Source organism: Triturus cristatus, chromosome 5_1 (assembly GCF_964204655.1).
Source record: "Triturus cristatus chromosome 5_1, aTriCri1.1, whole genome shotgun sequence".
Lineage (NCBI taxonomy): Eukaryota > Metazoa > Chordata > Amphibia > Caudata > Salamandridae > Triturus > Triturus cristatus.
This window is the reverse complement of record NC_140587.1, coordinates 1003122294-1003137566: the sequence shown is the minus strand read 5'-3', so window position 1 is coordinate 1003137566 and position 15273 is coordinate 1003122294. Positions and strand designations below refer to the sequence as shown.

Below are 15273 nucleotides of genomic sequence, written 5' to 3'. Positions count from 1 at the left end.
TGTGGACTGGTACAAGGTGCCCACTTTAATTAGTGGACAGCATATACCAGGCCATCTTCTCACAGGTAAATGTTCAGTGATCCTTACTTACTTTAAAAGTTAATGTCACTTCTCCACTATTTAAGCACACATGCTCATTATTAGGACCTCACTGTCAGTTTAAAATTGACTCTAAAGAATCCTTCTTGTGCTCCCCTCTTTCCCGCAATCATGTCATTACCATCAATAATAGACCCCTTTATTGGAAGACCTGGAGACTTAAGGGAATCGTTTGGGCCCAAGATATGTTTGATGGCTTGTCTCCTTACTCCTTTCCTCGTTTTCAGGAAACTTTTAAATGACCTTGTTTGTTTTGGCATAAATTCTCAACTCTTATGGGAATAATTGTGGATGTTTTTTATTCTCTCCCTTCTAATGAGTCTGTGTCAGCAGAGATCCACTACTCAGAATAATAGCAATACTTCCCAAATCTTCCCTGATTTAGAAATACTTTAGAGCCCCAAACTCTGACTGTCCTAAATCTAAAGTAGAAATTGCCTGGGAGACAGATCTGGGTTGTGTTTGGAACATTGAATTCTGGGACAAGATCTGGGCTAGATCTTTGAAAATATATAGATCTGCCTCCACCACTCAATCTATGTTTTTTTCTTTATCATAGATTATATTTTACTCCTCTATCCATAGCTAACTTGACACACACTGATGACAAGAGTTGCTGGTCTTGTGATTGTCCCTTGGCAGATTTGATGCACCTTTTGTTCACGTGCCCTAATGTTGATTCATTCTGGAGGAATATTTGGTCTCGTATTTCAACTATTTTTAATTTACACATCTCCCTATCACATATTATTGTTTTTACAAGTAGCTTATCAGATTTGTTGGGATTGCCTTTACATGGTAGGCGTTTATTTGACTTAATGCGGGTGTTAGCTTTTCAGAAAATTTCGTTAAACTGTAAATGTTCAACTAAACGGTCTGTTAAGTTCTGGTGGAACAGTGTCTGTCACTCTCAAAGATTGGATGCTACATTTGCCTCCTCTTTTAAACCATTTGTGAATAGAGATTTAATTTGGACACCATTAACCAATTATTTGAATACAATTACAACATCTCATATCTAACGCAACCGTTCTTAAAATTTTCACCCTCCATGAATCGTTAATTTCTCTGCTTTACTCCCCCTTTTAATATCGTCCATTATTGAACTGTTTTTTCTTTTGATTATTCTAATGATTTCTTTACCTTTTAGATCATTTTTATAATGTTACTCGATCCTCAGTTACAGATTTATATCCTTTTCCCTCTCCACTCCCCCCTCCCTCCTATGATTTTGTCCCAAAACAAAAATAGCTTTCTTATCTGTTTTATGGCCTATTTTTATTTGTTTTAGTTTGCAGTTAATATGTCAAAAGCTTGGCTTATTCTCTTGTATTTGTTATTAATTCAATAAAGCTTATCAAACATAAAAAAGGAAAAATAAAATGATAACAAACGTAATAATTTTATTTATTTGTAGCTTATCTGGTTAGGGGCAGGGCAGGCTCTAACAGGAACAGGGGAGGAATGGTAGGCCCTCACGTAAGTGCGCAGGACTGTTTGGCAAGCCCTCTCAGGCAGACCAAAACAGTCCTGCACACTTTGCATGTTCTTCATTCATGCCATACTGCAGCCTGGGTGAAGAGCATGACCAGGCCCCCAGTGCCTCTCTGAGCGCCGAACCACAGCGCTCAGACAAATCACGATGCTCAGCAGCGTCGTGATTGGCTGTGGGAGTCTGGAAGCCTGGGTGCTTCCTGTTCCTGCCCTGGAAGCGGGCGAAGAGGACCTAGAGGCGGCAGTCGGCCTGCAGGTAAGTATTTTTTTTTATTATTTGTTTTCTCTTGTTTACCCCATCCTGTACGTCCCTTCAGCATCCCCCGCTTCTCCACCCCTGTTAAGTTGCGGACGCCACTGCTACTGGTAGATCAAGTTACTCATTGGAGAAGCCTGCCCTATGTGATTTACTTCACTTACCTGTGTGAGCATGGAGTGCGAGAAATAGACCAATGTTGCCTCCCTATTTCAATAAAATTGAAAAACTGAGTGGTGTTGTCAAAGCTGAAACATAATTAATTAACCAAATAAGTCTGGTGGTCTACACACTCAAGAGAGACACACGAAAACATGCAAGAAGCAGGAAAGAGAGGAAAAGAAGCTTTAAAGTCCTGTTTGACTAGAAAGGATTTCCATCAATAACCAGTGACTGGTCAGTATCATCATCTGGATATCCAACCTTCCCACCACTATAAACCTCTCCAATAAGAGGTATTCATTGTGGTATAGGTGTCAACCAGATCACCGAAGATAAACCCGGGAAGGGGAAAAAAGGAGGACAGCAAAGATCACTGGCTCAATCAGAAAATATCTCAAAAATGATATAAGAAGGGTGCAGTGCATAAACGTGAGATCTAAAAAAGGATTTAGAGGAGAAAAATAATTTTATTCAAGGTTTTCCTACTAATCCTTGGAATAAAAATGGTGCAAAAACAGCTTTTAACAAATAGGCTGTGTTACAATACGGTCGACATGTTTCAGCCTTCTTGACCCAATGGTCAAATGGCTTTCTTCAGGACCTTATATCATGCTTGTATTGCTACTGCAACAATGTATGTGACAGAAAAATTAGAAAGTGAGTGCATAAAATACAACCTTCGTGGTGTACATCCCTTCGTGCAACCGGTATACATGAATTACCTATACACGATAAAGGAGAAAGACGAACAAAAGAAAAAGAGAAAAAGAATGCATGTCTGAATTCAATAATTCACTCTCTTGATCTGACAGTGTGTATTGGATAAGACCAATAACGTATCACCAAGTGCTTACCTGTTCAGCACGAGGAGTAAGCCTCACCTCACCCGGTAATAACTCAGGTTGAAGGAGGCCCCGCCCTATAAAGTAGAGGGAGAGGTAGCGAAAAAGTGGTTATCAGTGAGAGAAATCTCTCGTTTGTACTATTCAGTTAGTATTGGTTTTAACGGATTGCATTCTGGATCCAGAGATGGGACATCCGCCCCAGCACTCCACTAGACAGCTCTTCAAAGCAAAGAAATTATATATGTAATATTTTAGTAAAGAGCAGATAAACCGTCTGTTCTTTGTCCCAGCAGTTATGAACCAATGGCGTCTATAACAAACACACCGAAAGCAGGCTCTCCGTTTATAGTAACAGCGCTGAGGATTTTATTGAGCTATTTACTTAATAAGCTTAAGGTGAATAAAGAAAAGAGTGTCAACCAAGGGCCAACACTCCGTCGCTATAACGCCGAACACAGGAGAACCTATTTTCCAAAGAATGGCGCTCGCTTACCTCTCCGTCGGTGCCTCTAGGTCTGCCTGAGCCGTTTGGGAGGTAGCAATGGGTCTGTATCGTGGTCATTTAAACATCAGCAGAGCGCGCAAGATTGCGTGCATCTCTAACGACCAATGACCTTCTTGTGACGTCATCAACAGGAAGTGTGTTACCAATCAGTGTGTTGTAACGTTCCAAACTACAAAATGACGTGTGCGGTATAGGGAGCAGTAGTTTCAGAAAATGCTCTCTTTATCAATCATGGCAGGGGACAGATTTAGCAACTTCAGAAATTTTTAGCAACCTCAGAAATTGTTGTTATAGAGGCTGATCATGATGTATTAGTATAGTGTCTGACGCTCAGTGTCTCAAAACCACCCCTTTAAAAAGTAGGCGTTTTGTTATTTTGAATTTTTTGTAAAACTTTATTGAGTCAGCCACGTGAGTGAATGCTAATGGAATTCACATACTCCGAGTGTAAATGATAACCTCGAGTGTCTGTTCTCAGTGGAACTACTTAGTATGACTGGTTAATGATGAATGGAACCAACTACTGCTTCCTATACCGCACACGTCATTTTGTAGTTTGGAACGTTACAACACACTGATTGGTAACACACTTCCTGTTGATGACGTCACAAGAAGGTCATTGGTCGTTAGAGATGCACGCAATCTTGCGCGCTCTGCTGATGTTTAAATGACCACGATACAGACCGATTGCTACCTCCCAAACGGCTCAGGCAGACCTAGAGGCACCGACGGAGAGGTAAGCGAGCGCCATTCTTTGGAAAATAGGTTCTCCTGTGTTCGGCGTTATAGCGACGGAGTGTTGGCCCTTGGTTGACACTCTTTTCTTTATTCACCTTAAGCTTATTAAGTAAATAGCTCAATAAAATCCTCAGCGCTGTTACTATAAACGAAGAGCATGCTTTCGGTGTGTTTGTTATAGACGCCATTGGTTCATAACTGCTGGGACAAAGAACAGACGGTTTATCTGCTCTTTACTAAAATATTACATATATCATTTCTTTGCTTTGAAGAGCTGTCTAGTGGAGTGCTGGGGCGGATGTCCCATCTCTGGATCCAGAATGCGATCCGTTAAAACCAATACTAACTGAATAGTACAAACGAGAGATTTCTCTCACTGATAACCACTTTTTCGCTACCTCTCCCTCTACTTTATAGGGCGGGCCTCCTTCAACCTGAGTTATTACCGGGTGAGGTGAGGCTTACTCCTCGTGCTGAACAAGTAAGCACTTGGTGATACGGTATTGGTCTTATACAATACACACTGTCAGATCAAGAGAGTGAATTATTGAATTCAGACATGCATTCTTTTTCTCTTTTTCTTTTGTTCGTCTTTCTCCTTTATCGTGTATAGGTAATTCATGTAAACCGGTTGCATGAAGGGATGTACACCACGAAGGTTGTATTTTATGCACTCACTTTCTAATTTTTTTGTCACATACATTGTTGCAGTAGCAATACAAGCATGATATAAGGTCCTGAAGAAAGCCATTTGACCATTGGGTCAAGAAGGCTGAAACATGTCGACCGTATTGTAACACAGCCTATTTTTTAAAAGCTGTTTTTGCACCATTTTTATTCCAAGGATTAGTAGGAAAACCTTGAATAAAATTATTTTTCTCCTCTAAATCCTTTTTTAGATCTCACGTTTATGCACTGCACCCTTCTTATATCATTTTTGAGATATTTTCTGATTGAGCCAGTGATCTTTGCTGTCCTCCTTTTTTCCCCTTCCCGGGTTTATCTTCGGTGATCTGGTTGACACATATACCACATTGAATACCTCTTATTGGAGAGGGTTATAGTGGTGGGAAGGTTGGATATCCAGATGATGATACTGACCAGTCACTGGTTATTGATGGAAATCCTTTCTAGTCAAACAGGACTTTAAAGCTTCTTTTTCTCTCTTTCCTGCTTCTTGCATGTTTTCTTGTGTCTCTCTTGAGTGTGTAGACCACCAGACTTATTTGGTTAATTAATTATTGAATAGGGGATTGAGTCTGTTGTTGGTCTTTAAACAGTCCCTTGGACCCTCCTCACTCCAAACTTGTTTCATTGTTCATGTAAAGCTGAAACATAAACAGATTTTTTTTAGCAAGCAACGTGGCTAGTTAAGGCATGACTACTATATTATGGCATGCTTACCTTGGCGAATGGTGTTGGCCAGCTTCTAGTAAAGTAAACTCGTGTCAAATGACCTCTGTCTTTTTAAGCAATCTTACTCCGTCCCATTCTTTTCAGAAGCCTTATTCTCCACCTGAGTGCAGTTTGGATACTTTCATTCATTTACTGTTTGGCCATCTGTCTTTCGAGTAGTATCCTATTTTTTTTTTACTATTTATCTTGGTAAACTTCCTAACATATTGCCTTCTAAGAGAGGCTCGGGGGGACTTACTGAGAAATTGAAAGCCAACCCCCAAAGCGCCTAGAGGCGAATATATTTACAGTACTGTGGTAGACAGACATCCAAGCAATAAATAGAATAACCATCAGCGCGTGTCGAAAGGACCCTTGAAAACGTATGCTTTTGTGACTCTCGCTTTTCGCCGCAGACATCCACCTGGTTACCGCAGGAGGTGAAAGGAAGGGGCTGGGAATGTAGGTCAGAAATGCTGTCGCTCACAGAGCGTTGAAGGTCAACGGCAGGAAAGCTATAGCTGCATAATCATGGTCTGAAGGGGATTGCTAAAGATACATTTAACAATGGGCGAGCTACAGTTTTCGCGGAGGGTGGGAGGGGGGCCTATCCACAACAAAATATAGGGCACTAACATCGAAGATGGCTTTGCACGGAAGCTAAAAAAGACTCGTCTACATGGCTGCCATAAAAAGTACAGTCCAAATGACGGAAGGCAGCTGCCTTGGAAAAACCGAATGAAGAGGCGCATACACAAATCCGCGTTTGATCAAGTATAACCGGCTTTATATTTTGCTAACAGGTTACTGATGGCATGTCCCAACTTCTACCCGTAAATTATTGTTCTGAAAACACCGGCAAGGGGCTCTATCAATAGTGCCGCAAACGTGTTGAGCTCCGCTGCCTTTAATGAATCATCCGTCGCCCTCTTCAATTTATTGCCCGTGTAATAAAAGAATCCGACTGCGAAAGCGGAGCAGAAGCTTTCATTCTCACGTTTATGTACCAATTTCCATTTGCAAAATGTTCGCGTGCCGATTTATGGAAATCATATTTCAAAAAGAATTACAAAAATGTCACCGCTGAAAATGACAATAAAAAAAATAAAAGGGGTTGCTCGGAGGGGAAACTGGTTCGTAGATGTCCTTCGGCGTGAATCCGAGTGGCTCGGGTAACAGCCGAGTTCAAAGGGTAAATTTGCAGGCTAATATAATGTGCCCTACAATTATGTCCACGTAGTTCATAAGTCCGGGGGCGCGCGTCTGGGTTCATGAGTAGCCCTACAATGCATGTTGCATGATTCAAAGATCACCACGCTCCCTCCCCCTTTCCCATAGCGTGATCGTGGATACATATTAAAGACGGGTAAAATAAAATGTGAGAATTACACCCCGCCGCCCCTGCAGCCGTCAAACTATAAAGGTGGATGCACGTTTGTAAACTGAACCCAGGTCCTTCAAACCCACTCATCGTTCACAGCTATCCACACTGGCCACCTCACATCGGGTCAATAAGATGTTGACATGGAGTGCGAGAGGTACATTCGTGTCTGTGCCTGGCTGCCACCTCCGCCGTAGGTACATGGATGCTGCACACATGGTGTGCAGGAGGTGTGAACGGACGGTCTGTTGAAGGCTTCTTCTCTGCTCCATCGACAAGCGGGGGGCAGCTGTTGCCTGGTCCTGCCTCCCCCCACTCGTCGCAGATGGCCGCAAGGCCTGCCTGCTTGGGGATGCAGTGCAGGTATTGCAGGCGTGGGCTTTAAGTGGGCTCGGCTGACGTCGCCGGCAGTGGGCGTCTCCGCCGCATTAATGAAATGACGTTTCATTTTCTGCCTGCCGCGAGTGAGGCTGCAGGTAGGCCAGAAGCGCTGTCACTCCTTCCGATCTCCCGCCTCCCAGGAGCGGGGCCTGCCCCTAGCTCCGCCCGCTATGTGGGACTCGCTGAAATCCAGCCCTGCAGAGCGAGGTCTGCGGAGAGCCGGGAGCTGCAGCAGCACCGCTGGCGGAGAACAGCAGCCCCTGGCCTTCCTGAGCGCCAGCTCCCGACCAACGGACAAGACGCTGCGCCGAGGGGTGCATGGGGCTGGAGATGCGGGCGTCCTCCTAAAAAGAACCATCACACAGAGGAAGGAGCCTGTACTCCACATCTTGTTATCATTGGATCGGTGAATGGGATTTCCAGCAGCAGCCCCATCCTGTGGGGAACAGGTCCAAGGGGCTAGAATGGGCCAACGCAAATGACCCGCCGCGTTCCAGTGAGGGCGGGTGTTGAAGGGCAGTGCTAAGGATTGTTTGTTGCTGACGGATGAGGTTGTTCGTCGTTCTCACCTTTAGCCCGAGATGGTTTTGGCTGCTCTGGCTGGGGACTGATCACCGCCTCTGCTAAGCCATGGTAGGCGCCGCATCGATGCAGCAGAACCTTTAGAAGCCGAGCGAGCAGCACCCCTGAACTGACCTCCCCGCGCCTCGTGTGATCTTGTGCAAGTGTGCCGCCGCAGATCAAGCATCAGCTAAAAAAAAAAAATGGCCACCCTTCTCCGCAAGATCGGGCTCATCCGCCTGCACGACCGGGACACGGAGGACCCGAAGCACCACCACCGCCACCAGGGCTCCCTGAAGGGCAGCAACAAGGGCAACCAGAAGAACAGCAGCAACCTGCACCGGCCCTGCCCCGGGGGCAGCGGCAGCAGCAGCGAGGTGAACCCGGCAGAGGTCAAGAACCGGCAGCTGGAGCAGAGTAACAAGGAGCGCCAGTGCCCGGCGGCCACGGCCACTGCCACGGCCGCCGCCGACAAGCCGGGCCCCGGCGCCGCCAAGGAGAGCCGGGCGCCCGTCGGCGGCGCCTCCAAAACCCCCGCCCCGTGCCAGCTGCCCCCCAACCGGCAGCACTGCACGCAGGTGCGCAGCCGGCGGCTGATGAAGGAGCTGCAGGACATCCGCAAGCTGAGCGAGCGCTTCATCACGGTGGAGCTGGTGGAGGACAGCCTCTTCGACTGGAACGTCAAGCTGCACCAGCTGGACAAGGACTCCACCTTGTGGCAGGACATGAAGGAGACGGGCACCGAGTACATCCTGCTCAACCTCACCTTCCCGGACAACTTCCCCTTCTCGCCGCCCTTCATGCGGGTGCTCAGCCCGCGCCTGGAGAACGGCTACGTGCTGGACGGGGGGGCCATCTGCATGGAGCTGCTCACCCCCCGCGGCTGGTCCAGCGCCTACACCGTGGAGGCCGTCATGAGGCAGTTCGCTGCCAGCCTGGTGAAAGGGCAGGTAAGGAGGGCGAGCAGCATCGGGGCATCGGCCCCTAGGTTGCACTTTGCCGCTGGTGCCTGGCACAGGGATAGTTTAGTGCGTGGGTAAAATGTACACTGGCATGGGGGACCCACTACTCATTCTCTGTGGCATCCTATTGAATGGGCAAGCTGGAGAATGCAGGGATTTTAGTACCCCAATAGCAGGCAAAGGGTCCATGTTGAACCAGAGCCGGTGGCATCCATGTTGTGCTACTGCCAACAGGATAGAGACCCGCTGTTGTACCACAGGGAATGGGTAGCATACAGCGCTACCAAAAGTGGACTTGTCAAATGAATTCATGTCATAGCAACTTGTTATGGAGTAGTTCGAGTATTATGACAGTTGGTTTCATTGGTTGTATCTGGATTCCGCCCCAAGCACTCGACAGAAACCGCCCTCATTGAACTGTCTGACACTATAAAAACCCTGCATGATCAGAGAAAAAACTCCATCCTCATCCTTCTCGATCTAACGGCGGCGTTTGACACTGTCTCCCACACTATCCTTATCAGCAGACTCAGGGACATCGGCATCTCTGACTCTGCCCTTTCCTGGATCTCCTCTTTCCTCTCCGACCGTTCCCAAGCCGTTTCTTTGGGCCCATTTCACTCCAAAGACAAACCTGTCTCCTCAGGTGTCCCGCAGGGCTCCATTCTGAGCCCTCTCCTTTTCAACGTTTACCTCATTCCCCTCCTTAATCTAATAGAATCTTTCGGCATACCTGTTACCTCCTATGCCGATGACACACAGCTCATTGTGCCATTAGACAAACTATCCACCAAAGCTGAACTCAACCTAAAACACTGCCTGACTGAAGTATTTCGTTGGATGGACAATAACCACCTGAAATGCAATTCGAGCAAAACGGAAATCCTTCCGATCGGTACTAACATCTCCTTTTGTCCATCACTTTGGTGGCCTGACAATTCTGTTGCCCCCCCCCAGACAGTTTCGTCAGCCAGGAACCTCGGCGTTACCTTTGACTCCGACCTCTCCTTCGATCAGCATGCCAGAACCGTCGCAGGCAAATGCTTTGGAATGATCAGATCCATGAGAAAGTTTTTTGACTTTCTTCCCATCGATGCCAGAAAGACGGTGACAGTAGCACTCATTATCTCGCGACTGGACTACTGCAACGGCTTGCTCGCAGGAGCTAAAAAGAAAACCATCCAAAAACTGCAGAGCGTACTACACACAGCCGCCCGTCTTGTCCTGGGCCTTCCCCGCAGATCCTCTATTTCTGCAGCACTTCGCTCACTTCACTGGCTCCCCCTTCACAAAAGGATTCTCTTCAAGATCCTGATTATAGCCTTCCGTGCCTACAACAAAACTGGCCCTAAATACCTCACCAAACGCTTCCCCCACTACCTGCCCAGCCGTCACCTTCGCTCAACCAACGACAACCTCATTCTTCTCCCCAAATACAATCTGAAAACGAAGGGCGAGAAGACCCTCAGCTTCCTTGCAACCAAAGCCTGGAACAAACTACCCAAATCCCTCAGACAACAAACCCAGGAAAAACCGTTTCGAAAACTGCTAAAGACCTGGATCTTTAATCTCCCGGACGATCACTCCAAAGCTTCCATCTAATCCTCTTGCACTGGCTCACTTAGGTTCCCTAGCGCCAAGATGCTCCCTCCGGAGCGAACGTCGCGCTCTATAAATACCCCACAAATATACAAATATATATCAATAGACCAGCAGACGACTCTTCAGTGGTTTTTCCACAGGGCATACGTATTCAGATGCCCAAAAGCGTTCGCAACCGAGTTCAGTCCAACCGACGCGGTAACTGATTGACTGCTACCATCGCCAGTGAACCTCTCTATGATTAGCGGGGGTCAGTGACTGTGTGTGTGTGGGGGGGGGGGGGTGGTTAGAGGATAATGGCAGCAGCAATCCCCAGCTTGTGGATAGTGCAGGTGAGAAGCTTCCAGCAGCCCCTGTGTTCGTACATCTCGCGTGCAGCTTGGTGATGGCCACCTTAGAATTTGGGCCTGAGACTTAAATCAGGCCATACAGCAGGCCTTAAAGCAGGCCACCTCAAAAGGTGTTTGCTAGACGCGGCCCGTCACGAGCACTCTCGACATGACGCCGCATTAGGCTCCTGACCAGATTTTTTTTTTTGGGGGGGGGGGCACTGCTTTTTCTTCTGCCTCTCGGTTCCAGCAGAGTGGGCTAATAGCTCACGACAACGGCCCCCTGGACAGAGCCAGCGGAGAGGGGTGGGGATAGCAGAGCGAACCCATGGACCCAAACCTGGACACTTTAGGCCCGAGAACCTCCATGACAGGCACACGTGAAGGTGTGGGGACACATTAAAATAATCTAGCTTCCGGCAGCCTCGTGTTTTGCTTTCCACCTGATCTGTAGAAGGGCATGTTCGAGCCCGCCTAGATTGGCTTCTCATGGGTGTCAAGAGACAATAATACTCGGCAAATAAACACATTCTCAGTGAGACCTGAACGGCTTTGCCACATTGGCTCTGGTCGGGCCACTTGGCAGAATCTGGGATTCAGGGTGACTGAGTCCCCTTTATCTGTGCGTGAGCTTTGGGGTGCGCCTTGTTATTCCCGCATGTGGGAGCTGTTGTGACTTGTCCGTGTGATGCAGGAGTGAGAATCTCTGCACCGCAGAGCGACGTCTGATAACAGGTGGAGGCGGAAGACCGACCCTGCCCAAGAGAGGGCACAGCTGTCCCGAATCTGAGTCACGGAGGCTGGAGGGACACTGAAGAGGGTGCGGGCAATTAGAATGCCCTTCACGCTCCCAAATCTAGACAGCAGGGGCCGGGAGCTGCTTGAAAACAAAGGCCCAGGTCATGGCTGCACGGTTCCTCACTGGCGCAAGGCTGGTCACCAAAGCAGAAACAAGGAAAGGCACCTCTAAAAAAGCTTCCAGAGTCAATCAGTGTATTATTACACGGCGTACACAACTACCAGAGCCATTTTTCAAAGGTGGTTTACAGGCCTTGGAGTGCTAAAGGACACGTGCTATTTCTTTTGATAAAACTCAATATAACGTGGTTTCTTGAGACATGAATGTGCCATTGTGCACACGAAAACATAATTATTTTGTCAGCATTCTTAAAACATTACAGTGAAAGCATAAGCACGTTTATAACATCTATCGTTGGACTATAGTTCTCTTGTGCATAGCACTCCATAGCGCCTGAGCAAGATATTAATTAAGCTGGCAGACGTTCACACGAGGCGAAGTCTGTCTGGCCTCTGGCCAGTCGCCCTGTCAAAAGTGGCACGCATAATTATCGAAAATGGCACATATCAGAAATGAACAATCACACAGGATCATTGCTTTGTACGTTGTGTTTTCAGTTTACCCCCCCCCCCCCCTTCTGCTATGTTTCCTTGCAGTGCTGTGCACCGTACCAGCCTCTGCCCTGCTAGCGCCTGTGCCCTCTTTGGGCTGCGCTCCCTCCTTCCTCGCCGCGCGGCACTGCGGATGTTCCTGACTCACCACCCTCCTCTCTTCCACCATTTTCATTCAAAGTCAGGACTACAAGGGGCCCTGTGTGCAGTCCTAGGCATTCCGTGCCCCAGCAAGACATAGTGTTACCGCCCATATAGCAGAACAGTAAACAGGAGCATTTTACAGGAGTAACCCCGCAGGCTGACGTCACCGTTCCTGCATCTAGGACACTGCGCCCTCCCTCGAGCAGCACTTTGGAACTGGACACAGGTGGATATTGACGAATCCGTCCCTTTGCAAGATGTTAAAACCCATCTGTGGGGAGGGGGAGACACAGTGAACGAAACCATTTATAGCACGTCGCAGAAGGCTCACAAAATGTATGTATTCCAGAACACAAACTGCGTCTCAGTTCGGATAATTGCAGTGTTGAATTAAGGTTTCTGTTACGCCGGGTGTTTACCCCACAAGGGGCTTTAGAATAAGCTGGAGCCGTGGGCTGCGCCTGAAACTGACAGAGTACTCGGCCCTGGAGGTAGGTAGCCTTGTACTGGCGAGAGAAATGAGCACCAAGGTGAGGGATGGGGTGTGAGACCGCGGTGGGAATTAGCGATAGAATGAAAGGTACTCGGAAACCATGGTCATGTATGTGTCTGTCCACATGTCTATTGTGAGGCTGCCGCATAGAGGTATTCACCTGTAAGCACGTTTTTGGTGAACACAGGGATGATGGCGGTGTAGGAGCAAGCAATACCTTGTGTATTCTGACTCTCAATGAGTTCTCAGGGTGATCCCAAACCCCTTTTAGCAAAGGACGCTGGCTTCCAGAAGAAGTGTCTGAAAAGTAGCAGACACCAGCATCATGCCCCCCCCCCTGTTGTAGGAGTGGTGAGTGGTGCCGAGGAGGAGGAGATCTGAGCCCAGCAGAGACTGACGGCAGAGTGCAGCACACTGGTGGGGCCTGCTACACCCACAATACACGAGGAACACAGCTTAAGATACATATACCTGATGTGCCAGCCTTGATTACTTGTAGCATGGGTGCCCGGGTCACCGATAAGAAAAAGAGAACAGTATGTGCTGATGCTTTTGGAAGGCGACGTGGGGCAACAGTTCTTCATCTTCAGATTCTCGGTGCGATGCCTCCTGCTTCAGCATTCGAATGGTTCTCTGGTTCTTCGGTAGTTAGAGGAAAACGTAAAGATCTGGAGGAAATGAATACTGTTTATTTTCTTTTTGTTTTGGGGATTTAAAAAATAAGTTTTGGTGCATCTTACAAGTACATAACCGTTTAAGAACTACGCCTCCCCCTGCAGTTGCAAATTATCCGGCTGTTCATTGTGATTCCAGTGGCTGCTTCCCAGAACAAGACATCTCTTTTATGTATAATTATGCTTCATTTTGTCACAAGAGTTAGGACCCAGCTTCGTCTTTAGACCCCCCATCACTCCTGTCTTCTGACAGTTGATCCTCCAGCCACTGCAGTGTCAAAATACTTTATTGAATTTGTGGGGTATATACACGCTGTCTAGATCTGTTCCTCCACTCTCGTGCACCAGTCCTTGTTGGCCTCCCACAGCCTCAAGTTTGTGGCCATTGTGCAACCACATTTCTGTATCCTATCATCACACCTTGCAGAAAAGAAGTGTGTATTTATCCAGCGTCTGGTCCCCCCCACCCCCCCCAGATATGCATCATCACCATCCGTCATTTAATTCCAATGGGTTATATAGGGCTTGGGAAAGCCTGCTTTTAATTGCTTCCCAGAATGGGCAGATCCTTGGACACTCCCATATCATGTCGTATGTATGAGTGTAGGACACTGTGTGCACCCCCTGAGGCAACTATCTGTTGTTACCTTGCCCATGGCGAATAAACTATATCGGGTATTATACGCTCGGTGCAGGATTTTGAGCCTAAAGCCTGCGCTGATCGCTACCTCCCCTGGGTAGCGGCACGCAGCCCACCAGTCCTGATCCTCCAATTTGCGGAGGTCTTTCTCCCATAGTGTCTTCAGCGAGGGGGTGCTACTAGCCAGAAGAGTGCTGTAGATAATGGAGATGGCATGGCAGTGAATTGGGGCGCCCAGTACCCTATACTCTAGCATGCTCTTGTCATTTATCTCTACCTCCGGGTCTATAGAAGGTGTCTAACCTGTAGGTACCATCAGTACTAGCCCCCAGCCAAGTTGTTCTAAGTCTAATGTTCCTCAAAAGGTAACATTCCTTGATTTGGCCAAACATCTCCCAGTTTCGAGAAACCGAGCACATCCTATTTCTTATGACCTTCCACCCCCTATAGGGGGGCCAGCCCAGCTGCTTTCCAGGGCGGTGTCTTCAAGGTACACACTCCCTGCCACCCGTCCTTTTGGTAGCATTCCTCCCAAGAATCCACAACCGTGGTGGTGGGGATTGGTAACTCCTTCAGTCTCGGTTTCCCGTATATCCATTTGATATACCCCTGTGGGTCCAGGACACTGCTGTCCGCCCGTAGAAAGGGATTTGTCTGGTCTGTGAAGCACCATCTGTTAAGTACAACCAACTGGGCTGCCCACTTGGAGACGCAGAGGTTTGGCAGTGCAATACCCCCTTCTGCTGATTTCCTGGTGAGTGTCTCCTGAGCTATGCGCGGCGTGCCCCGTCACAGAGCAGATGTCTGGTTTTAGATTTCACCAACTTTAAAAAAACCCTTGGGGATTTCAAACAAGGAGTTCTGTAGCGTATACAGGAATTTTTGCAGGTTACTCAATTTATAAAGGCCTGCTCTGCCCATAAATGACAAGGGCAGTTGTTGCCTGTAGCCCACATCCCTTTTGAATTCTTCTGGGAGCCTGCCCAGATTATGGTCATAAAAAGGTGACGCTCCCTGTGATGTAGATGCCGAGGTATCTGAACCCCGTTGTTTCCCATGGTATGGGGCTTTGACAGTGCTCCCTGGGTTCCCAGCCTGCAAGATTTGGACCAATCGATGCGGAGGCTGGACTAGCACCTAAACACAGTGTAAATCAATTGAGTTCTCTGGCTCCGCCAGATATACGAGAATGTCATCCGCAT

The 15273-nt window shown here is 47.7% G+C and overlaps 1 protein-coding gene across 1 annotated transcript in view; it reads left to right on the top strand.

The window, feature by feature from the left end:
• Positions 1–7453: 7453 nt before the first annotated feature.
• UBE2QL1 (ubiquitin conjugating enzyme E2 QL1) overlaps positions 7454–15273 on the top strand; it is a 103293-nt gene continuing 95473 nt past the window's right edge. The window contains exon 1 of the mRNA XM_085606107.1: positions 7454–8767. Within this exon, the coding sequence (XP_085462233.1) occupies positions 8021–8767 (747 nt within the window). The 5' untranslated portion in view covers positions 7454–8020. The remainder of the gene's footprint in view (positions 8768–15273) is intronic.